General features: G+C 47.3%; 1 protein-coding gene across 1 annotated transcript; it reads left to right on the top strand.

Moving 5' to 3' along the window:
* Positions 1–21,821: 21,821 nt before the first annotated feature.
* On the top strand, positions 21,822–22,560 carry LOC147984292 (uncharacterized). Its single transcript, XM_087543459.1, has 2 exons — positions 21,822–22,401; positions 22,540–22,560. Exon 1 carries the CDS (start codon positions 21,906–21,908, stop codon positions 22,386–22,388), a length of 483 nt encoding a protein of 160 aa, XP_087399585.1. The 5' UTR covers positions 21,822–21,905; the 3' UTR covers positions 22,389–22,401; positions 22,540–22,560.
* Positions 22,561–26,504: the final 3,944 nt, after the last annotated feature.

The raw sequence follows: 26,504 nt of genomic DNA, 5'->3' as shown, positions 1-26,504 counted from the left end.
AGGTGCAGCGATGGGCGACGGTGGCGGCGCTCGCGGGGGCGGCCGCCAGCGGCGACATCGTAAGACATCGACGCGCCCAAGATCCCCGGCTTCTTGAACAATTTCATGCTCGTACGCCCCCCTCCCCCTCCCCCTCCTCCCCACCTTTCCCGAGCGAGTGGAGCAGCCGGCCCCGGTTCTTGATTTCGAGCCCATGGCCGGGTGGCCGGCGGAGCTCCGTTCTTGCAGGCGCGTGACCTGGAGCCTCCCGATTCTGAACCCGTGGCCGGCAGAGCTTCGTTCTGGTCGGGCGCGTGACCCCGGAGCCTCCCGATACCGGGCCCGTGGCCGGGTGGCCGGCGGAGATCCGTTCTGGCCGTTCCTCACCCCGTGCGGCGCCAACGATGCTGTCCACCCGGCGCCACCGACCGTTCTCCCCCGACGGCCTCCTGCAAGCACAGCGATGAGAGGTTCATGTCGTCGTCTGCTACAGTTCACTATTTTGTGTTTTCTCTGAAGATAAATGGAAGTGCAAATACAGTCCGCTAGTGATTTGCTCTTAAGGTTCATTTTACTTATGTTTGCAGGAAAAAAGGGTGGTGTGCTTCGGTTGGATGCCCCGTTACTAAACAATCTTGTTGAAAAACTGCAGTTTGTTGTAAATATATATGTTTGAGTGTACGCCCTTTTGCTCTCTACCTCCGCTGTCCGTAGTTCTGTGGTATTCTCTGAGTACTTGTTAATGTATGTCTAGGTGCAAGTGTGCTGATGTGCTACCCGTTTCTGTCAGCATATTCAGGACTTCAGGCAGGCTGTTGTTCAGCCCAAGCAAGCCACTAATAATCAGTTAAAGGAAATTTGGCAGCGGCCGCCTGCTGACTTTGTCAAAGTTAACTTTGATGCTGCCTTTTATGCGGATACTGGACAGGGAGCCTAGGGGTGTGTTTTTCATTCAGATCAAGGTGATTTCTTGGCGGCCAGACGGATATATGCAGCACATCTCGGGACCTCTGCATGCCGAGACAATGACAGGTTTGAAGGCAGCAAAAGCGAGTGCTGAATTTGGCCTACACAGAGTGGTACCCGAATCTGACTCCAAGGTCCTTGTCCAAGCTCTGAACTCTGATGATTACGACCAGGCCACGATTGGCGTCCTGTTACACGAGACGCGTAGTGTATGTCATGCAAACTTTGAGTCATTTAGTTTGAATTTTTGTAAAAGGGACTCTAATAAGGCGGTCCATGAACTAGCCGCGTTTCGCTTCAGGGCAAGAGCTGCTGATCTTTCGTGGATCGAGCAGGCTCCAGACTGTGTTTCGGTGCTGGTCGCCAGCGAGATCGCTGCGCGGGTTTAGTAATAGAATGAATTTTCTAGTTAAATAAAAAGAAGCTGAGAATTGCCTATAATAGAGTGAAAGATTTAACAACGAGAAGGCTAAGTTTGAGCAAGCTTCCTTCAGAAAAGGTACAGTTCCTTGTCTCTGGCCTCTTTCTTGTGTGCCTGTCGCTAGCTATCGATGTTTGTTATGAATTTTTTTGTGAAGTTCACCCTCGGCATGGATAGCATGTCATGGACCCTCTGTTCCTAAGGGACTGATTGTATTTTTATGAGGGGGATATTATTCTTTTTAGCAGTTCATCACGCCATCGTGTTAGTATTGTTGAACTGATGAATTCGAGCATTTGTACTGATACTGTCATTTCGTTGTACTGATTCTGAGGACAAAATACAAATCTTTGAAGCACTAGGGGGGTAACCATTGTACAGGACTTCATGTGTGCCTTCATCATAGAAAAATAGACTGAATATCGCCAAGTTCTAAGGTTGAATAAATGAATCATACAGAATATTGTCAAAACCCTGCATTTTTCTCACTAAAACAAACTTATGTACTTGCATACAACCCTCTTTGAACCTGGACGGCACATAGTGCTCAACATGAGGAGGCCAATCGTATTTTTTTGCTGAACGGACCAGTGCTCAACTCTGCACTTCATTCTTTCTGCAACTTGACCTTTTTGTGCTCTAAACTTTCACAAGGTATTTTTTTTCTATCAGTAAGTGTTCTTTTCTTCTGGGAATTCATTTTTTTGTACCTTTTGCACAATAATATTCAAACTTATGGTACTAGAGAGTTCGTACTTCTCAAAAAATAATCACTCAAAGCTCTTTTTGTTTTAGTTTTAAAATTTCCTTCTCATCCTTACTGACGGCGTCATCGCCATCGTACCTGCATGGTTTATATAGTTGAATGGACTTATATTTTTACCATTCCCTTGTTTTAAAAACTTCTGCTTTCTTCTCCACACTTTCTACCGGACAAGTCTTGAATGATATTTTCACTATTTTTCTTTGTTTTACCTCATCGAACAGGGGAACAACACATTATAAGAAACAAAATACACATTTGAAGAAACAAAATAGGGGAATAACCATTTGCACATGATCTCATGTGTGCCTTCATCATAGAAAAATAGAGTGGATATCTCCAAGTTATAAGGTTGAGCAAACCAAACATACAGAATATTGTCCAAAAACCCGCATTTTTTCTCACTAAAACAAACTTCTGTACTTGCATACAACCATCTTTGAACTTGGACGGCATCTAGCGCTCAACTTGGACGATGACCAGTGCTCAACTTGAACAGAGGAGATTGCTGTTGCTTTTAACCATGAATGCTTCTAAAGAAACTAGGAATTGCTTCAGAACTTCTTTGTACTTTTCAACATGAGGGTTCTCTCAGCTGGGACAAGAAGTAACCCATACATCTTATTTTTGTTCTGCAAGAACGAAACACTATAATAATTAACAACTAATCTATCAGTACATCCAGAACAATTTCAGTTTTCAGAACAAACTTCCATTGATGTGTTGAACTCTGAATCTATATATAGGACATGATGGGTCTCAGGCTACTTACAAAATAGGTTGCATTAGGGGAGAAATTACCTCTATCTCCTGCCTAGATAGAAGATACGTACTTCCAATACACAAACAACAGAACTGAAGTGGCTCTTGTTACTGATCTGCAGTCGCTCCAGCCTCCCTCGTGATGCATTCAGGGAGAAAATAAATTAGTGACAGAAAGGGGATTTAGAGAGGAAGAGAAACAGACGGGGAGGGCATTATAATGAAGTGCAAGATCATTATTTACTTGCAGCTGAGAAATGGATCAATGCTTAACTATAACGAAGTGTAGACATAGTGAAAAGCATCAAAATGTTGATCAACTAATACTAAATTCTCTTAAAAAACCAACACTAACATGTATTGTTTGCTTAGTTTGGGATGGACTGTCAGAATTTCTAAAGGCACTTAATTACCTTTATTGCACACATAATATTTCATGATTTCCTCAAGATTTTGCACATTTAAAGCACAATGCAACGAAAAGAACACACAACTTGAACTAAGAATCAAAATGAAAGTTGGGGTAGCATGCCTGTGAGAGGGAGGTCGAGGGCAGCATGGCGTGCAGTGGGCCAAGGACTTAGCTGTACGGGGCCGGCAGCGGCGCTAGCGCGCGAAGAACCCCAGCCACAGTTCAAAGAGTACAAACTAAATGAATAGTAGCTGATCCATCAGCGAGCATGAATCAGAAAGAAAATGTTCAAAGAAAAATGAGATGGCGTTCTCACTGTGTGGGTGCTCAATGGGTGCAGCGCTGGGTGAAGATGGTGGTCGTAGTAACACTTGGACTGCGGTCATAGCTCGACTTGGACAGCTCCCAGCGATTATGGATCCCCTGGCTGCTGCAAGTTTGACTTGGTGAAGATGGTGCAGCAGCAAGTTTGACTTTGTGCGATAACTTTGCTGCTTGAGAACCTGGGGTGTCCATCCTCGAACTGCAGGCATGTAGATTTTCAAATGATGAAAGTCACAAAAGTGAGCTATTTTTGTTTTACTTCAAATAAATCAACATGAAAAAGACAAATACAGATAAATATTTTTTTGTGCGACATTCTGAAGCAGATGTCAGTTTGACCTTTTTAACTACTTTTTTGCACAAGGAGATGATGTTATTGAACTGGCTAGGTACATTCAGTTTTACCTAGTATGGTTGGACTAGTAATGCAAGCACTGATTCCAAGGTTTTATAGAGATCAGTAGCCATCCAACTATGAAATGCATGCAAACCAATCTGCATACACTAGCGAACATTGAAACAAAGAACCCCTGTTTCTCAACTTTGAACTTTTGTATGGGTTTTCCCTCAACTTATTGTATCCGCGAGTCTGAACTTATGCAAGTATATAAGAATACCAAACATTTATTACCTGAACCTGAAAAGGATCTGAGACAGGTTGCCCTGGAACTGTAACTTGTATCTTTTACTGCTCATCTTTAACATTAAGAAAGTACTAATCAGTACTAGTATTTGTGTAAGTCATACTGATCAGTACTGCTGCTTGCCGTACTGATGAGCACTAGTACTGATCGCTAACACAGAGAATTTGTCATCTAGTTGACTTTTAACATTATATTAGAAAAAGTGAGCTACAAAATAAAAAACTAGATTAGAATAGAAGCATTGGCTTATATTAGAAACGATGAGCTACGAAATAAACAACCAGATGCGAATTTGCTTCAAGTCAGGTTTGCTATTTTTTTGAATTTGATGCATGTTGCACTATAGGACTGCTACTGGTTTGCAAGTTGGACTTGAGTACTTTTAAATTGTTTGCATAGTTTACTGCCGAAATCTAAACCACAAAGGAACACATCGGCATTACCAATCGTATATAGCAAAACTGAACTTTCTGCGTCTACTGTTGTTTTTACAGAGTGGACTTATGTTTTCTTATGTACTTGAACTATTAAAGTTTTTGAAAATTGCCACTATCACACATATTATACTTGAAAACCCTTGCCAGACTAGGCACCCCCAAATCCTGCACAACAAAGCATCCCCCAAGTGAATTGTAGTAGCCTCTCTCTCTATGTCTCTTTTTTGCATCTCTCTCTCTCTCTGTCTCTTTTTTGCATCTATGAGAAGTCCCCCGAAGAACTCCTGAACTTTCAGTTGGATCAAAATCTAGATTACAAGAAAAATGGCCTTCATGGATGGCAGTATGCGAACTGAAGGGTAGGAGAGGAGGAGCACGAAGGTGTTTCTCACCAATCGTGTTCCTGATGGCGTGGTGGATGGCAAGAATCCATGGCTGAACAGGAGGTCGAGGCATCGTGGAAGGAACTCCAGGGGTATGTTTCGTTATGAGGGTTTGCATATGGATGAACTGACTGACCCATTTTCCTTGTACTGAACCTTCTTTGTATGGAAGCTTGTTTTCCAGAAATTTAAGACTATGCAAATAGTATGTACAATATGGACATTTAGTAAGTCCGAACTGATCTTTTTGGCACTTTTTGCACCGAGGTAATAGAAGTGAACCTGTGACGAAGAATAGAAATCAAAAAGAAATTTTTTTGGAGGTGGAATAATACGTCGGAGATCGGGTGGACCGGCTACACCTCCTCCTCTGGACTGATTGCTCCAGCAAAGTGGAGCTGATGGAGGCGGAGATCATGAGCAGCGTGATTTGGCCATTGCAGGGAATCCCATTCACTACCAAGTCATCCTTGCTATTCCAGGATGACGTCCAGAGCACTGCGATGGGGGTGGAGGAGCCGGTGTCCCCGGAGGGAATGGCGACTAGAGCAGTTTAGATAGAAGCTATTTGCTTTCTATTCCTAGTGGTGTTTATTCAGCAAGGACACCAGGGATGACTAGAGCAAATAAGTTTAGCCATCCCTATGGTGTTTATTCTGGATCCATGCAAAGTAAAGTAGCATCTGTTTTCAAAATGGATGGTTATAGGTTTAGACAGAAGTTAAGTTTCAGCAATGCCCTTGCGGCAAAGCAAACTAAAATGTATCATTTTGCCTCAGGACTCTGCACATTTAAAGCATAATGCACTGAAAAGAACACACAAGTTAAACTGAAAATCAAAATAAAAGTTGGGGTAGCATGCCTGTGAGGAAGGAGGTCGAGGGCAGCAGGGTGCACAGTGGGTGAAGGACGCACACGGAAGATGAGTTACCTCGTCGCTAGGCTGCGAGGCGACCGCCATCTTGGAGGTCCTCGGGTTGGAGTGCATCGGCAATGAGTGGTGGGGCTGCGACAAGGGACAGGTTGAAGCGGTGGCCCTGCAGAGATGATGACGGCATGAGGTGTTGCAGCTTGGAGCAGCAACAAGAGAAACAAAGAATCGCCAACATGCTGCTGGCAAGGTTGCACCTGAGGTTGGAAAACATAGTTAATTAATTAACTCATCTAATGTAATCATCCAAGAGTTCTAGTCTTGGGTATGTATAACACTAAACAAAATTTTAGAAATTGAACTGAAGTAGAATATGAATTTGAACTAAATGAGAATAAGAAATTAAACTCAGCTAAAATAACAAATAGTTGAACCTTTCTTTCAGTTCACATATTATCATGAAATAGTACCAGACTATAAGGTTTAATACATGAAAGCAGAAATATATAAGCAGGCATCGCCGCCGGAAATACTTAGTGCACGAGAGAACGTGCACTACTAGATTTGTTGAGAGAGTACTGAGGGCAGTACATCCCCATGGCAGATAGGTAATTTCAAGTTCTATATGAACTAGCACTGCTGGATTTGTTAAGAAAGTACTAAGGGCAACACATCGCCTCCAAAGCTTCTGGGTGGAGGACAAAACACGTCGTGCTTGGCCGCCTAGGATGCGTCCATCGACGCATCACGTACTCAGAAACTTGAGGAGGCGCTTCAGGACTAGCCAAACCTGCTTATTGGAGAAGCCAAGAGGCTTCATGGACCCTAACACTTTCTAGTAGCATTACCATAGTTGGAAACCATGGCATTTAATCAAATGGTTCAGGGATCACTCCCAGTCAGTCCCACTGCTACCTGTGCTGCAGAGAACATGAATATAAAGCAGACGATGACTCATCAATTTTTCTTTACGATATATCTAAACTTACAGAATTTTCAAACTTGCACCCACGATACTTTAGGTGATATATCTAAACTTTACATAATTTTGAAGAAACTCGCTGCAAATCATTACTTATTTAGATGATATATCTAAACTTACATAGTTTTGAAACTTGCACTGACGATATTTCTGCACACACACCAACTATTTCTATGATTTTTCATGGACTGGCGATAGATTACACACCGAACTAATACTAAGTCTGGTACAAAAATTCTCTATCACATAGTAGAACGGGCTCTCTTCGTAGTGGTGTACGGCCTGGGGTGGCGGAGGTGAACTGCCTGTGCGCTGAGGCGACGGAGGGTGACACCGGAAAATTGGCCCGCGACACAGCACGGGCGCTTTGCCAAGAGGATGCCACACACGGCGTGGTGAGTGCACGATGCAGCAGCGTGAGAAGGAGGGGCCGTGGCGATGGTCAGGGCGCAGGGCCATGTTGTTGGCCGGTGGTGTTGGTTAGGGAGCAGGGCCACGGCGATGGTCAAACACCAAAGTATTTTGCAATCAACCAATATAATCCAATATCAACTGGTTGAAGTGAACTGAACTATTATATTTGTTTTTTCCATTACACACACTGAACTTATCAAGGGAGATAGAAGTGAATTGAAGGGATTTGAATGCTGCAGTGGATCTTGGCTTCAATGGATCATGGCAATAAGTAATATTCCTCAGTCCAAATAAGTGATTTTTTGTTAAGCAGTAGGAGCAGTTTACATTGGGTTTGGAACTTTGAATTAAACACATCAAGTAGGGGGTGGCCATCTATCTATCTACAGTGGCATTGGGTGTGTGTATTCCTGTATCAAAGACTCAATTTGTTGTTGTGCATATCAAACTTTTTTAAGTGTTACTCATGGCTAAATAGATAGAATGTGTATGTTTTGTTCAGTACACCATGTTTATGTTGATCAGTACACCATGTGATGCAATTACAAAGTCTATTTCTTTCTGAAACAAGCAATATTCACAAAGGACCTAATTTCTAGGATCAGAAGGCACTTGTCTTGAACTGACAGATTTACAAAAAATAGACCAAATTTGCGAACTAGATTAGCCGAATTTCTACACACACAAAAATGCACGGTGGGAACTTGTCGGATAGGAGCGGGCGAACTGCACGGTGCATCGCTGCAGCCATCCTTATTTTACTTCGAGCTCCTAATGGTGTTGCTCCTGCTGAAGAGGAGAGTAGGGGAGGTGGAAAATGGGGGGTGACCTGCGGATCCCACCGGTGGCCACCTACTGGAGCTCCTCACCGTCTCGGAAGTAGAAAGAAAGGAGAGTGTGCACGCATGGCGACGTCGTCCTTGTCGTCATGGAGAAGTAGGACTGCTGGAGACACTGCAAAGTAGCACAACAATATTACATGTTTTCTAAAGTTGAGTAAAACATGTTTGAGATTATCAACGGTACACATATCGTATCTTTCAGCAGATCAACTCGTATATCTGAATGTGTAAACACAGAACAACTAATTTGAATGGATCTCTATCATGGCTGGAGAAAAGGACTTGCAGTGGCTGATATCAATCGAGCAAAAAAATAATAGATAAGAACGATGCAATCCAGCGAGGAATTTTGTTATTTGAGCTTGAACTGATTAGCAAAACCACCCATCTATTATTAGAACTTACAAGCAGAAGAATATGCACTCCTGCGCAGTGTGAAGCTGAACCCAAAATTTATCAAATGGTCAGCTGTTATTTCGGTCGTGTGAGCTGCAGAAAAGAAACCAAATGTATCACCAGGCCAAGTTCTGAACTGAACCTCTGGGCGTTCAAAGTTCTGAATTGACCCTCTTTGAAGTTGAGAGAACAAAGTCGCACGGGGTTGACAGGGGTGTTGACGCACAGGGTTCTCCTGGTGGCGTTGAACTGACATCGGTGGCGGAGGTGAACGGCCTGGTGGCGGAGGTGAACGGCCTGCGTGCTGAGGTTGTGGAGGGCGACGCCGGAATATGGGGCCGGGGCACGGCGCGTGTTACAGGAATTTCTTTGAACTCCCATGGTAGTAATACATGGACTTATGTGACGATAGGAATTCTTGGACTAGCTCGTGACGGTAGAGCACACACGATAAACATTCTGAAGTCATCGAAGCTACAACATTTGGCAAGAACGAGCTACCTACAAATGAACATGAAACAAAGTAAAAATGGTGCTCCACTGCACTGACTCAATTTAGCAAACACATGGCGTGCACCTCATGAGCCGGTGGTTGAAGTTGATGGAGCAGAGCGGCATCGAATGGTGCCAGTCACTAGCTTCCATGCGCGGGGGAAGGGGGAGGAAGAGGTGCCGGGGGCATATCCAGTCCCGTACACGATGGAGGCAGGCGATGGGCGATGTTGGTGGCCGGTGGGTGGCGCGACTGGAGGATGGCCGGCGGGAACGTGGGACAGAGGGTGGCCGGGGGCGCGCGGGATGGAGGATGGCCAACGGGTGCCCGGGGTAGAGGGTGGCCGGGGGCGTGCGGGGTGGAGGTTGGCCGGCGGGCGCACGGGGTGGAGGGTGGCCGGCGGGAGCGTGGGATGGAGGTTGGCCGGCGGCGCGCGGGATGGAGGTTGGCCGGCGGCGCACGGGATGGAGGGTGGCCGGTAGGAGCGTGGGATGGAAGTTGGCCGGCGGCGCGCAGGGTGGAGGCTGGCCAGGGGGCGCGCGGGGTGGAGGTTTGCCGGTGGCGCGCTGGGCGGAGGGGAAGGCCGGCGAGTGGGAAGAGGTGGTTGCAGACACATGAGTGGGTGATTTGAATTTTTTCGCACGGGCGTACTGGTTCGAAGAAAATTCATCTCGTTCTCTATAGGGCGCTCGAGTAACAGAATATTATTCTGTTACTAGTAACAAAATAGCCCTGTCCTATTATATATATATATATATATATCCATATACCTCGAGAACATCAAGGGGCACCACGAAACCCTATTTCCACTGCCGCAACCTTCTGTACCCGTGAGATTCCATCTTGGGGGCTTTTCCGGCGCTCCGCCGGAGGGGGGATCGATCACGAAGGGCTTCTACATCAACACCATGGCCTCTCTGATGATGTGTGAGTAGTTTACCACATATCGGGTCCATAGTTATTAGCTAGATGGCTTCTTCTCTCTCTTTGGATCTCGATACAAAGTTCTCCTCGATTCTCTTGGAGATCTATTCGATGTAATTGTTTTTGCGGTGTGTTTGTTGAGATCCGATGAATTGTGGGTTTATGATCAAGATTATCTATGAACAATATTTGATTCTTCTCTGAATTCTTTTATGCATGATTTAATATCTTTGCAAGTCTCTTCGAATTATCAGTTTAGTTTGGCCTACTAGATTGATCTTTCTTGCAATGGGAGAAGTGCTTAGGTTTAGGTTCAATCTTGCGGTGTCCTTTCCCAGTGACAGCAGGGGCAGTAAGGCACGTATTGTATTGTTGCCATCGAGGACAAAAAGATGAGGTTTATATCATATTGCTTGAGTTTATCCCTCTACATCATGTCATCTTGCCTAATGCGTTACTCTGTTCTTATGAACTTAATACTCTAGATGCATGCTGGATAGCGTTCGATGTGTGGAGTAATAGTAGTAGATGTAGAATCGTTTCTGTCTACTTGTCACGGACGTGATGCCTATATACATGATCATGCCTAGATATTCTCATAACTATGCGCTTTTCTATCAATTGCTCGACAGTAATTTGTTCACCCACCGTAGAATTTGCTATCTTGAGAGAAGCCACTAGTGAAACCTATAGCCCCCGGGTCTATCTTCCATCATATATTTTCATATCTACTTGCTATTTCTATCGTTGTTTATTTTGCAATCTTTATTTTCCAATCTACACCATAAAAATACCAAAAATATTTATCTTATTATCTCTATCAGATCTCACTCTCGTAAGTGACCGTGAAGGGATTGACAACCCCTTTATCGTGTTGGTTGCGAGGTTCTTGTTTGTTTGTGCAGGTACTAGGCGACTTGTGTGTTACCTCCTACTGGATTGATACCTTGGTTCTCAAAAACTGAGGGAAATAATTACACTACTTTGCTGCATCACCCTTTCCCCTTTAAGGGAAAACCAACGCATGCTCAAGAGGTAGCAGGCAACGGTGCCAGAAAATAGTCTTGATAACCCACAAGTATAGGGGATCGCAACAGTTTTCGAGTGTAGAGTATTCAAACCAAATTTATTGATTCGACACAAGGGGAGCCAGAGAATATTCTCAAGTATTAACAGTTGAGTTGTAAATTGAACCGCACCTGAAAGACTTAATATCTGCAGCAAAGTATTTATTAGCAAAGTAATATGGAAGTAACGGTAACGGTGCCAAAAGTAACAGTATTGGTTTTGTGGTGATTGTAATAGTGGCAATGAAAAAGTAACTAAGCAAAGATCAATATGTGAAAAGCTCGTAGGCAATGGATCAGTGATGGATAATTATGTCGGATGCGATTCCTCATGCAGCAGTTATAACATAGGGTGACACAGAACGAGCTCCAATTCATCAATGTAATGTAGGCATGTATTCCGAATATAGTCATATGTGCTTATGGAAAAGAACTTGCATGACATCTTTTGTCCTACCCTCCCGTGGCAGCGGGGTCCTATTGGAAACTAAGGGATATTAAGGCCTCCTTTTAATAGAGTACCAGAACAAAGCATTAACACTTAGTGAATACATGAACTCCTCAAACTACAGTCATCGCCGGGAGTGGTCCCGATCATTGTCACTTCGGTTTTACCAGATCATAACACATAGTAGGTGACTATTGACTTGCAAAATAGGATCGGGAACTCACATATATTCATGGAAACATAATAGGTTCAGATCTAAAATCATGGCACTCGGGCCCTAGTGACAAGCATTAAGCATAGCAAAGTCATAGCAACATCAATCTCAGAACATAATGGATATTAGGGATCAAACCTAACAAAACTAACTCGATTACATGATAAATCTCATCCAACCCATCACCGTCCAGCAAGCCTACGATGGAATTACTCACACACGGCGATGAGCATCATGAAATTGGTGATGGAGGAAGGTTGATGATGACGATGGCGAGGGATTCCCCTCTCCGGAGCCCCGAACGGACTCCGGATCAGCCCTCCTGAGAGAGATTAGGGCTTGGCGGTGGCTCCATATTGTAAAACGCGATGGATCCTTCTCTGTAATTTTTTCTTCCCGAACGTGAATATATATAGTTGGAGATGAGGTCGGTCGAGCATCAGGGGGCCCACGAGATAGGGGGCGCGCCCCCTACCCTCGTGGACAGGGTGTGGGGCCCCTGACGTTGATTATTTCACCAGTATTTTTATATATTCCAAAAATATTCTCCGTGAAGTTTCAGGTCATTCCGAGAACTTTTGTTTCTGCACAAAAATAACACCATGACAATTCTGCTGAAAACAACATCAGTCCGGGTCAGTTCCATTCAAATCATACAAGTTAGAGTCCAAAACAAGGTCAATCGTGTTTGGAAAACTAGATACGATGGAGGCGTATCCGTAGTACGGAGTCTTGTGATGTTCCACCTATGGTGGCATCCGCACGGTCGGCGAGAACGGCGGGGACCCAGGCCTCCACCACGTCCATGACCAGCACGCACTCCGCCTGCCTTCTGCTTCTTTAGCGTTTCCGCATTTGCCTTCGCTTGACTTGGCGATTTTGCCGTGTCGCCAAATTGATCTTTTGTGCAAGCGAGATGCTCGGATCCTCCATCACCTCTGTCTCCGGCAGGGTCTTCTCCGGGTTCACGCATTGGCGTAGGGAGGGAAGAAGAGAGTGGGGGGAAAGGCGGGAATTTGGTGGAGAGCGACATGATGGAAGAAGAGAGTGGAGGATTTTGCCATCAAAATAGTGCGACCAACTACAAAAGGGTGGGCTCCACCTCAGTTTTTTGTGGGCTGGGGGTGTCGAAGTCATACGTGGCTCGTGTCTGGACTCCCGCAAAGCCCCTTTAGTGTGTTTTTACTTTGCGGGGAAAATTTTATCCGAACTGCTCCGTGGACCAATGAGATCGGCGTTGGATGGATTGTAGGGTGCGGGCAGCTATATCTGGACGGATACGGTTTGAGAATCGAGATGCCTAACTAGGAAGAACATTTTTTTTCTTCGTAATTGCACGTGCAGGCCAACCAATAGACGTAGAAAGACAAGTAAAATACTATTTGACAACAGTTCGAAGGTTCACAGAACTCGCCAGGATAGTCCAGAGCGGTCATGTCTTTTCCCTATCCTAGCCGCCGCCACATGAAGGCGACTAAGGAGGCGATCCTCTACCTCCAGTCTACTCTCTCTTCACTGCTGCTCTGATGACAGGAGGGAGGGGGCCCATTCCTCCACTCTATAGTTAGGGTTTGGTTCTGTAGGTTGTGGTTCGCCGTTGGGGTGGTGGGAGCGGCGCCCGGACGAATAAATATGCCTCAGCTTCACTCCCATACCAGTTGTGTTCTTCATGGCGGCGTCTCGGAGTTGATGGCATCGCGCGTTTGCCGATCCTTCAGATCGGCGGTGTTAGTGTTCATGGTTGGTGTCGGCGAGGTGGCGATGGCGACCTCTTCAGGTGTGTCTCTCCTTCTACTTTGTCCCCGTTGCTGCGGTGTTGTCTGCGACGTCATGGTAGAGCACGGAGGTTTTATCGTCCAGGAGGAAGGTGCATCCTATGTTGGGTTGGTGGTTGGAGGCTCACAGTTCTAGTTTCTTCCTCCGACATCGTAGTCATGCGGGGGCGGGGGTGGGGGGTGTTAGATCTGGAGTTCGATGGCGTGTCCGGGGACACATTGTCCATGTCTAATTCTTTTAACGACAATGATTTTGCTTGAGGTAAACTACTTAATATGGAGGACCGTAAAGCTGCAGATCCGTGATGGAGCCGCGTTGAACTCGGATGACGAGGTGATCTGTCTACTTTTTCCTTGATGGAGAAGGAGAGACACTGGTTTTACGCGTAGAATTATCCTATCTTTTCAGTTCTATATTGTCGGTGTTTACGTGGCTTGTAACTGATTTTTTATTTTATTAATGAGACACATATGGAAAAAAAACTCGCCAGGATAAACGAGATACAAATGCGATCCCCAATTAGCAAAAAGCGGAATGCTATACCCAACATTCGATTACCAGGATTACCGCCAAAAAATGAACTACCCGACTACGTGGCCGCCTGGCCGGCACGCGTCTCCCCTCCATCGATCTTGTCTCCGGCCATTGCCCACGCGTCCCCGGTGAACAGATCGCTCGATGCGACTGGAAGCGGCGAGCGCTCGCGGGCACTCCAGTGTCCAGCCCTATATAAGTCACCCTTCTCGCTGCTAGCTCTTACGTCCGCTTCATCTACCAATCTCGCCGCAGCATAGCACACACAGGGAAAGATCTACACAGATTCAGGTCGAGGTTCAGACTTCGGAGATGGTGTTCAACGTCGTCGCGGCTGCGGTGATCGTCGGCCTGGGCGCTGTGGGCGCCTATTTCTTCTGGCAGGCGGCTGTCGTTGCCGGTGGGATGATGAAGGCGCCCGGCGCGGCCGGCTTCCTCATCTCTCGCGCCGCATTTGCGGCCAACCCGCAGATGTACTTCCAGCTCCTCCACAACGCAGGCGCTGCAGCGGCTGCCGCCGCCTTTGCAGCCTAGAGAGGCAAGGCACGCCAGGGTTTGATGCCAAAGTTAGTGGCAGTACGCTAGGTTGCTACCTAGTATGGAGTTAGGGATAGGGACTGATCTTTGGTACTTGGGCATGTACTGCCCAAGCTAAGCTAGTTTCAATCAAGTTCAGGAGTAGGGACTGCATCTTTTGCACTTGGGCACGTATGTATTGCCCAAGCTAAGCTGGTGTCAATCAGGTTCAATGTCATCTTCTGTACCTGGGCTGTGCGTGTATGTTCGGCCATGTTACTACCGTGTCAACAGTCTGAAGCTACTCTCTCTAATGTAAAGTAGTAACCGCTATATGTGTGTGTGTGCATGCATGTGTCTTAAACTCCATGGTGTTGCTTTGCTTGTCTTCTCATGATCTTATCCATGTACTGGCTGCATGATCCACTCGACACTTCAGAAATTATCCGATCTCTGTTCTGCTTCAAATAGAGATCCCCAATAGAAGATGATCGCCTATCAACATGCACTAACTATTCTGTGGTTTTATCCTTTTATCATTGAGTTGCGCTTGCTACTCGTGGAATAATGCAAGAGAAATGCAAGAGAATAGTACTCCTATCTCACCAATAGCCACTACGGCAGTCTGCAGGAACCCTAGGGCAGAGGAGTTTTGGTCGTTTGAACACTCTAAAGCTGGTACTGTACCATCAAATCAACTAGGCACATCGCGGCTACGTGCCGCCACGTTGTATTGTCACGTCAACCAGCTGGCTGTGTGATGCAGGCTATTAACCGGGTTAACGGAGTCACACCTAGGCAGCTGTGTGATGCAGGCTATTAACCGGGTAGACCGAGTCACAACTAGGCAGCTCGTGGCTATATGCAGTCAGTGTCGTATTGTCACGTCAACCAGCAGACTGGTTGTGTGTTGCAGGCTATTAACCGTGTAAATGGAGTCACTGACCGATTCTGATCCAAACTCCTTCGTTCGCACCGAGCACCTCCCGCATCAATAGCACGTGTATATTTGGATGATTTATATAGCACGTGTATATTTGGATGTCTAAAAAATCATGATTACAGCTGAGTTTAGACAATGCCTTCACATTGTTCAGGCGTGGGCATTATCAAGGTCGATATAAAGAATATGTATATTTAGACAAGACAATCATATAGACAACGAGTATAGACATCTATATAGACAAGCTATTGAAGATGCTCTTAGAGCCTAGGATGCAGTAGCCATGCACCCCTCCATTTTCAAATACCAAAGTTTTAAAATATCACGTTCTTTTTCAGGCCAGCGCCCTTAGTTCACGTCGACAATAGAGTCAGCGGCCTACACACCTCGCCGGCAACACAACTAACGGCCGCCAACATCGGCAACTGAGCCATCGGCTTACACATCCTTGCTGGCAGCACAGCTAACGGCCGCCAACACAGCCAGCCTCTAAAATTGATACTTTTGTTCACCGGCAACACAGCCAGCGGCCAGTAACAAAGTCAGCATCTAAAATGAATGTGTTATTCACCGGCACACAGCCCAGCGGCCGGTACCCATGCCAGCGACCGAGTGTTGGTGTTGGCATTCCGTCAAACAGGACAGGGGGTGACGGCATGGTGTCCGTAAATGTTGACCGTGCTTGCTTTCTTTGCATCTCGACGGATGACCTACCGTCGCTACTGGAACTCGGCGGGACGTTGAGGTTGATGACTGGAACTCGGCGTGACGTTAAGGTTGATGACGACCGAGTAACGCGGGATGGACGGCGTGATTACGCCAACGTCCGACGGCCCCAAAAAACAGGTCTGACGGTCTTGTCTTGGTGGGAAAAGTCGAACGACATAGGCGTGGTACGCGACGTCGGTGGCGGGCGGTGCTGAGGCCTGGCGACCAATGAACTTGTGCTCGCCGGGCCGACAGCCGCACCAGAGAAACCCGCCGGACGATAAAGACCAAGCATGAGAAGGGTGTACGCTTTGTTGACGATGGCCACCTTCTCGTCGACCTCGGTCTTGCGCCGCGCGGCCTCTACCGCATCGCGCTCGGCGGCGAACTTGGCCGCGGCGGTCTTGCCCTTGACGACCGCCCTTCGGTTCCTCCTCTTCACCAATTTCACGTCCATCTTGACGAGCTCCTCCGGCGTGTATTCCGACCGCGGATTCCTTGGACCCTTGGCCGCCTTCTTCTTCACCTTTTTGGACGGGTCGACGGCAGGCCACCGGAATTCGGCGGGGCGTCGAGTATGGACGGGGGAGAGTGATGGGCGGGACGTGGGGGAAGTGGCGCCAAATGGGACGCAGGGGCTTTGCTTTGTGCCACCGACAAGCGGGCCGGGGGAGGACAAGCGTGTGGGTCCCTTAGTCCGCCCATTGTCCGTTTCGCTCCAAAAGCCGTCCAAACTTGGATCAGGGATGGATCGGAAGCAAACAGAAAACAGACAAAAATCTATTTGTGCCCGTGCGCTGGGTCGTCTGGTTTATCCGTTTTGCCCTAAACAAACGCACCCGGACAGAATAGGATCGCGCCCTGGAGTTGGCCTTATAACCCCACCCGTGCCCTTGGCCGGTCTCACATCAAACACGAGCACAAGCGCAACGCACCCCATCTAGCCAGTTCGTCAGCTGAGCAAGACCTGCGAGATGAACTACCTCTTCGCACCGCTTGACTTCGTGAAGTAGAAGGTGAAGGGCATGGTCGCCACGCGTGAACGCGCCGCGGGAACCGCGCTAGTCGTCGGCGGCGCTGTGGGCGCCTACTTCCTCTGGCCCACGGCGGTCGTCCCGCCCCCCGCAGGCGCCATGATGAAAGCGCCTGGAGCTGCCGGCTTCGTCATCTCCTGCGTAGCGTTCGTGGCCAACCCGCAACTCTACTTCAGCATCCTCCGTACGGCCGGGGTAGCGGCGGCGGCCGCCGCCTTCGCTGTGTAGGGCATCGCTGCGTACGTGCGCGTCTTCCATTTGAAGTGCTTGCGCGCCCGCTATATATGGAGTTGTAGTGCTTAATCGCCGAATATTTGTGCTTAGAGCAACTTTAATGAGGCGACTCATTTCGTCTGCTATATTCGTTTGGGTCGGCGTGGACAAAAGTGGTGGCCCAACACGTCGATCCAAACTTAAATGGCGTCTGCTCCGACGCATTTGCGGCCCAATTTTATGTCCCAAATGCGCCAGCGCGGACGCGGAACGGACGCCACGCGTGCCTTCTCGGTGTCCACCGCGGCCTCACTTGGCGGTCGTCCAACGGCCCGCCACCTACCTGGTCAGCTAAATTTATGACCACGGGCCCACACGTCAGCGACGGCGGTCGCCCTTTTTTAATTCGACCGTGCAGTGAAGCAGTCTTCATCCAGCTAGCCCCCTCCACATCTAGGCACGCTCGCTCCCCCATCGCCGGCAAACTCTAGCCAACCCTAGCCACCCAAGCCATGCCAAATGGGGATCTTCTCCGGCGCCGGCAGCAGCGGCAAGGCCAAGGGCAAGGCCCCCGCCGTCCATTTCCCCTCGGAGTTTCTCCTGCCTTCGCCGACTCGCCGGCAGAGGCAGCGCGTGAACGTGCCAGTGCATCAGGCGGAGTGACACTGGCAGCACCGCGTGCCTCTGTCGTACCCCGACGTCACCCTGCCGCACGACTGCCATCTGGATCCCGAGAGGATCCCAGTGCCGGCGGTGCCGCGGTCGGCTAGGGCGCACGCGGAGGAGGTGCGGCGCTGGCGGGCGCTGCTGACCCGGAGCAACGTCGCGACGCCACCTGCGCATCCGACTCGCCGAACTGGAAAAGGTGGTTCACCTTCGAGCACGAGGAGGCGAGGCGATGCGGCGTGCGCGAGGTCGACCGCAACGTGTCGTCGCCCCCGCTCATCGTCCGCGAGGAGGACCGGGCGGTGGAGGACGCCTACTAGGCGGTCCTTGCGGCGGTCTAAGGTAAGAGCGACGAGGACGAGCGGTGCAGGGTGGAGGCGGTGGAGGAAGAGGAGGCTCGATACGAGGTGGCCATGGCGCAGGCCATTGCCCTCTCCGTGGCCGGCGACTGCGTGCTACCGTCGGTGGCCCCGTCGTCCCCTCCCCGACACCACGTCAAGGCCGACCGAGAGCCGCAGCCGTCCCCCATCAAGTGCTACTACTAGACGGGAGTACTACGCGAGTGGGTGTCCGCGTCACCGGTTTGATGGGGGCGAGCCGGCGCAGGAGGCGGCGTACCTCGAGATGTGGCGCCAGCGACGGCTGGCCAAGGAGCGCCGTCGCGGCGAGTACTACGAGATGCTCGAGCGCGACCTCGAGGAGGAGCAGCGTGAGGCTAAGGAGGAGGCGCGCCAGGCCGCGGCTGCATAGGCGGTCGTCTAGCACCCCGCGCTGGCACAGCCCCCCGCCCCGAAACAGCTTCCAGCGGCCTACATCGCCGCCACCTGGAACACGACGTTTCCCTGGACCGGCCCTGCGCCGACGCTCATCGACCTCATCGACCCCGTGGACAACGATGACGACGATGCATAGGGCAGCGCGGCGCCTCTTTGTATAGTTTGTTTTTAGTTTCTTTTAATACTAGTGTGGACGTGTGGACTCTTGCCGGCCTTCTTGGCATGCTTTAATGTTTAATTAAGTTATTTTTATTTTAAATATGCATGCACAATTTTAGTTTTTATCCGTGCCGTCAAAATGGGTCGGACGAGCGCTTGGCGCATACGTCGACCCAAACGCAAAAGCGGACGTTCGTGTCCGCCTGATTGACCTAAACGGACAAAAAACAGATATAATTACCATATGTTTGAATCGGTCCGTTGGAGTTGCTCTTAGTTACATGTAGATCTACTAGCCACTAGCTATTGCATCCGATGCGCCACATATCTGAAGATGTACTGTATTCTGCATGCATTGTGTAATGTGCTAGCGATGGCGATGTGCGTTGTCCTCATGTTGTATGCATTAATCTATCAATATATATGTTCTCATGTTGCATGCTTGATCCAGAGACATGTCACCGGTCTCTCTTTTAGCCATCCGATTGAAGATCAACGTGTCAGATCCATTTGAACAGCACCCACGCTACAGTAGGTGAATGGCACTTGTGCTACCGGAGCTTTTTGGTTTCAAGTTTATTCATGGGGCCTGGGGAGAAACACCATTTTCTTTTCGAGTTGTAAGTGCAGTAACATCATTTTTCTTTTCGAAATACTATGCTTACTTTTAAGAAAATAGTGGCGTTCGATTAGGGGAGTCCGTGGGAGAAAACCATTTGAACTCATAGTTCATACAAAATTACCAGAGCAAAGGCTGGTCATCATTTCTATCTAATGTTTTCAGGTCCAACACAAGACCCATATACTGTATTCCGAATTTCTAATGGACACAGTAGACGCCAGTACTACATCAAGTACCTTTCAGGCTAGTACTCCTCTGATCCTTTTTAGTTCGCATATAAAATCTATCCCTAATAATAAAGCACGGATTGACTCCATGGGTTTACCATCACAATACGCTTTCTTCCTGTGAATTTACGCTTTCAGTTTGAATTTAATATACACGAGGTGGTACTAAAGCTTAAGGCAGGCCGTATTATTTTCGCCTGGAATTCACAGCGACAACCTGCCTGGCCCATGTACGCTGGCAAAGACCGAAAAAAAAAATTGTTGGTCCATCTACGCTGGCGAAGATAGAAAAATTTTTGTGCAGTACCGTGGGGATCGAACTCACTTCCTCCCATTGAGCCTGTAAGGCCGAGACCAATTGAGCTAGCAATTATTAGAGTTTTGAAGAAGAGTTCAACTCATTATGAAATAGTCCCACCTCAACTATTTACATCCAACCACACCAGTTAATATACGTGCAGAATTTGCACCTACCCAGAAACTGGTTGCTGGATGATTACCACCTAGGTGGTGACTGATGAGATAATGGATGTATGCAGATTGTCATGGAATCTACGAGAGACACGATGCTATACGAAAACAAGGCAAGACGTGATAGATACAAGGAAGGAAGATGCATGCTATTCTTGGGAAGATGAACAACGATGTACAATTTTCATGGGAGATCAGCGGAACTGACGGGTTGAATTAATTTACATTTTGCTCTATCCTTAATACATGGCACATGACATCTTGACAGCCTGGGCATGAGTGTGAATATACCATTGAGCTGCTATCCTGGAATTTTCACTTTTACTAAAGTCTAGAAATACTACTCCACCCGTTTCATAATATAAGAGCGTTTTTGACACTACACTATTTCTGGTTGTGCTACACTATAAAGAACTAGAATTGTATTTATTTATTTTGCCTCCATTGCAAGGTTGTTGGCACATGTTTCTATAAATAGTGTGGATGCAACTTATACATGGTTCATCTTTCATGTAAACGATTTTTGACTCTCGGCATGCAGCCAAATTATGCAGAACTTGAAAATGAACCTTTAAGTAAGTTTACAAAATTTCTGCAAAAAATACTCAGGTGCTTATGGATATATACTACATATCACTAGATTATTGATAAAAAATACGTTGTGATGCCAGTTAAACAATTTTTTTAAATGAACAGATTATGCTTGCTGCAACTATTACTCCTCTCGATTCATTTGCTTGCTGTTGCAATTATTATTCTAGGTTAGTTTGCTTGCTGCTATTACTTCATATTTATTGAAGTTCAAGAATGAACAAATAATCTATAGAATGAACTAAAAATCAAGAGGTGGTTGTTCAGATAGATCAATTTACTTGAAATCATACCCCATATGCGGATGAAATGAACCAATTTCTTATCATCAGCGAGCGTTGTCCAACGACATGGTTCCTTGATCTGGCAGATTCATAGGAACCAGCGTTTTCTCCCGTTGCAACGCACGGACATTTGTGATAGTTTGTCTAAAGTCAAGCTTAGTAAAGTTTGACCCATTTTATAGAAAAAATACTAACATTCATAATATTAAAATCAATATCAGTAGATGTGTCATAATTTAAATTTTCATATTGTATAACTTTAGCATGATAGATGTTCATTTTTTTCATATAAATATGATCAAACTTTATCAAGTACATCGAGTCACGTGGCTTAGATGAGCTAGGGAGCTCGTGTGCACTGTGCAGCCAGTGCTGTATTGTCTCTTCAAACAACTACGTACAACCTACAAGGAGCTGAACATGTATCCAGCTTATTAACCGGGTGAAGTCGTTGCGTAAAAAGAAAAAGAAAACCGGGTGAAGTGGACTGGTTATTCGTTCGGGGAAAAGCCAAACGCTTTCGTTTCCATCGATCGCTTCCATCTTTATATCGGACCCCGCACCTCACTCCGTCAGTCCCCACTACACTCACACCAAAGACCAAACCCAGTCGTCGTCGCTGAGCAAAGAAAGAAGCGAATCCATGGCGTTCGTCCCGGAGGCACCTGCAGCGTGGAAGCTCCTGCTACGGGGCGGCGGAGCCATGACGCGGTCCCTGCGCGACGCCGGCCTCGGCTTCGACCTCGACGGTGCCGGGCGCTTTCTCGCCCCCCTGTGGGAGCTCATCAAGCAGAAGGCCGCCGAGCTCGCGGCCTTCCTCACCGGCCTCCTCGCCGCGCTCGGCAAGAAGGCCGACGAGCTCTTTCCGCCGGAGACCCGCTCGGAGACGCTCGCGCAGTGGGTGCGCGTCGGCTTCACCGTTGTGCTCCCGGCCGCGCTTGGCGCGCTTGTGCTGTTCTGGCTGGCCCGGTGCTGCTGCCGCTGCTGCTGCGGCCGCGGCGGCGGCGGCGGGCGAACGATGGTGGCTCCCGGCCGCGGCGGCGTGCGCATGCCGCGCGGCGCGTTCGAGGGTGCTCCCCGGACATACTTCCGCGACCTCCGTGCAAAGAAGACCCACATATACTAGTGACTTGTCTTCGGTATGTTCCACCTCACGTACCTACGCGGTGTACATGCGTACTTGTATTGGCGTATATATAGTTGTATTGGTGTCAGTGCTATTGTGTGGTTATTGGGTGACGTGTATCGTGTGTTATATTACTGTCTTATGTATGCAGGATGGGCAAAAATCATATATTACTGTCTTATCGTGTGTTATATTACTGTCTTATCGTGTGTTATATTACTGTCCAAGAGATATGCATTTGCCACCATCCACAACGGCTTCATCCGCGAGACTAAGATCCTTGAACAATAGTGTCTTGTGATCCCGCCCGAATACCTTCTTGAATGCTTGGGCCTCCTTCGGTGTGAACCCCTCCTCATCAACTTCTTCATCGGGACCATCGTCATCCGAGTCCGATGCATATGCATGGGGAAAAGGGATGGATTGGTCCATTGTCTCTTGCACATGATATTGGTCGAGATCACCCACATTGTTGTCATGGAGATCAACTTCGTTGTCATCCTCCTCGTACTCATCATTCTCCTCTTCAAAACCTTCATTTTGGTTGTTTGGAGTCGGGCTCAATGTTGGCCAATCTTGTTGCGTGAAATGAGGTTCACTCATTTGATCTTGGTTCATGGGTGGTGGAGTGCTAGCAACCAACGGGGAGGGGTTCCGGTTCAAGTCCAAATTCAAAGTAGACTCAACCTTCTTGGAGGCAAATAACTCAAGAGCCTTGTCTAGAGATTCGGCAACCGTCTCCTTGTATGCAACCCAACGTTGCTCGGAGTTCACACACATTGTCTTCCAACGGATGTGCATTCCAAAACCAACATTATGCCTTCCCACGAACTCAACAACGTCACTTGGGTCCATCCAATTCAAATCCTTCCTCACTTGGTCCAAGAGCTCCGCATAGCTTGGACTACTCTCAAACACCATGTCAAGCTCATCCGGGTCCGGCTCAACATTGCCTTTCAAAAAGGCCTCTTTATCCACATGATGAACATAAACACATGTTCTCCCCATCCCTACAATAATAAAAAACACACATATATCAAGTAAGTACTTAACAAAAAATATTTGCACAAAATACATATGCCATAACATATATATGAATTAATAACCCTAACCCCCACTTAACAATAACCACAACCCTAACCATAGCATAACCCTAACACCAACATGAAACACACATAACTCTAACCCTAGCATACTATGAAAGCCTAACCAACCCAAATTAGCAAAGAAACATAACATGATTTAATACAAATTTGCAAATCCAAGCCAAAACTAGGGTTTCCCCAAAGTAGCAATATTTGAGCAAATGTGACAATTCCTATGGATGAAAACGAGGGGATCGAAGGAGATTACCTCCCTAAGGGAGGGGTTGGCTTCGAAATCCACGGTCAAATACTTCGGATTTGCAAGATTTGAGAAGGATTTGAGAGGGGAGAGGGGAAGAGAGGAGAGGCGCAAGGCTAAGGATTTGTGTGGGGTGGGGGTGGGATGGGAGAGAGGGTGGGGCCAGCCTAAGTGGAACACAGACTGTGCAGCGCCCAAGAGCTAGGCGCTGCACATTACAAGTGTGGCGCCTAAGTCTGAGGCGCTGCAGTGCTGTCTGTGGGGCCGCAACTGGACCAGGGCTGCCACGCTGGCACGAGGTGCGACGCCCAATAGAGAGGCGCTGCATAGTAGTGTGTGGCGCCTAGCTGTCGGGCGCCACACAAAAGGGTCAGCAGAGTGAATTTTTTTCGGAACGAGGTCAGTTTGTGATTTGATTTGGACCTCAGGTCAAATATGTGATTTCGCCCTGCAGGATGCGTATGCAAGGTTAAGAATGTTCCGAAGGTTCGCTAAATATAAATTCGGAAGGTTGCTTGTGTTAATTTTCCGAGCCAACGGCCTGTTTTTTATCTATCAAGTAAATAGTAGTATTTGCTGATGCTTCGGCTCCTAGCAACCCGGTGCTCTGATGATTGGCTATTCTTATCCTACTACCTGCGATGTTGATGAGTGCCCTCCTTTTGATCTTCTGTTATTTTCGGATGTTCTTTTCTTGAGAGGTTAACCGTGTGCTTCACTGTAAACCGCGTACGTACAAGCCACACACACGGAAGGTCGGCAGAGTGCAGCTTTCCAAGAATAAACCAAATAACACCCAACAGAAAATAAATTACAACAAAGTCCATAGAATCCCCTTCGAGTGCCATCAACATTGCACACCATCGCGAGAAACAAAAGAGTACCATTGCCAAACGGGCTTTGTGAGCCGATGAAGAGGACCGTCATCAGCGGATGTCGTTGTGGTGCGTCGACCAGGGACCAGGGATCGTCCCTGTACCTTTCGAGCCCAGATCCATGGATTGTCGTTGACAAAGTCGGAACAAAACGCCTGATCTACCGCCTTCAGACCACATCCCTATCTTGAAATACTAGCATCCCCTCATGCTCCTTCATTGCCAAATAGAGCCGCACCGCTGATTGATTCGCTTGTGTAAAACCCTCACGAGCTCTTGAGCTGTGCTAGAGGAAACACCGCCAAAGACAGAGGTAGATTCGGAGGATAAAATCTATTGGTTGGATCCCCGTTGCCTCCCTGCTGACCAAAGACACTAATCCCACCGGTCGAACTGGCCGTGAGGCGATGATAGACATGTCCTCCTTTTAAGGGACGATGTCCCCGCCTCGTTTATTTATGCAGTTTATGAGACTAAGAAACTTGGTAATAAGAGCACATCTACAGTGCGGTGTCTACATTGGCCAACACCACAAGAAGTTTCCATGTTGCCGTACCGATGTCACCCTTCCATCATGACTATGTGCACGAGTGGCCGCAAAACGAAATCAAATGACTCATAGGGTGTTGCGCTAGGAGATTCCACGGAGACCATTCCTTAAGATTTTTAATAAATAATGTGTGTGTCAATTGATGCAGAGGTATTTGGTTTACACTCACTTTATTGTGACCTTCTTGCTACCAATCGTGTTTGGACTCTTTCAATATGAGCCGGTGCTAGTGCTAGGGGGGACTTTTTGTTCTTTCTTTGAAAATATGGGTGGGAAACTTATGTTTTTCCATTATCTCTGGATAGTGGAACCTAGGCGTTTTCGATTGCATAAAAAATACACATAGAAAAGAGAATTTCAACTGGTACATGCATAAAAGAAACATAAATAAATACGAACAATCATAATATCTCGAAACCGAAGGTTACATCAACATTCGTTGAAGACAATGTCTTTAATCTTTCATATTGAGGCCGTTGCTCTATGCTCGCAATAAAGAGACTGCATAAAACCAAACTAGCATGGCTTGAGCTAACATCAGTCGTATCAAAAAATCACATTAGCTACCAACACAAATGGCCATGATCCTTAGATTGTTGAATACACCATGATGGGGTGGGGCCGGCGGGGGGATGCCTCTTGCAAGAAAGATCGTTGAACTGATGCATGGTTCGTCAGACAGGAAAGACAACAAGAACCAAGGCAAATTTGACACAGCGCATCGAATCCATTATGGAAACACACAAGTAAGCTCCACATACATGAACTTTTATTTCACGCATAGTGGCAATTGCATTGTTGGGACGCCGTTGTTAAAGACCCACATTCTGCCATAGAAAGTACTCCCACGGATCTATTAAAATGCTCTGCTCAACTCAAGGAAATCATATGCATAGGTTGATTTCTTCAAAAAGTCATAGATGTGGATAGTGGCAGACCTAGGAGCTGAGTACTAGAGGTGCCATACATCAATATGTTGGTACAATATTGTGAAACTTACTGTCTAGTATAATTTGGCTTAAACATCATTAAGTCCAACAAACAGTCCAAAAATATCATTGAGTTACTACAAACATAAGGCTAAGTATACACTCTAAAAAATCTTCGTTTCCTCCTCTTCCGAATTAGTTGAGAAGAAACTATGCAACACCCGTAGACTCCTTCTGCTGGTTACAAGAAACCAAAGGATCAAGAACCAATAAGAGATAGGATGGTTGCATCGTGTCTTCAATGATGTCGTTTTGCATGAGTGGAAGGGTCGAATTTGTTCGGTTCGAACATTTAGGATGCAGCTTATCCGGTTTTGAAGTTGACAAATGGAGAAACCCGCACCTCCCAATTAATTGA

The sequence above is a fragment of the Triticum urartu genome, chromosome 2A (assembly GCF_056163025.1).
Source record: "Triticum urartu cultivar PI428250 chromosome 2A, HENAU_Tu73, whole genome shotgun sequence".
Lineage (NCBI taxonomy): Eukaryota > Viridiplantae > Streptophyta > Magnoliopsida > Poales > Poaceae > Triticum > Triticum urartu.
The sequence above is the reverse complement of the archived record's forward strand: the minus strand, read 5'-3'. Positions and strand labels throughout refer to the sequence as shown.

Bases quoted from the DNA above. Each gene is read 5' to 3' on its own strand.
- LOC147984292 (XM_087543459.1), top strand. From the start codon at position 21,906: ATGGCGTTCGTCCCGGAGGCACCTGCAGCGTGGAAGCTCCTGCTACGG.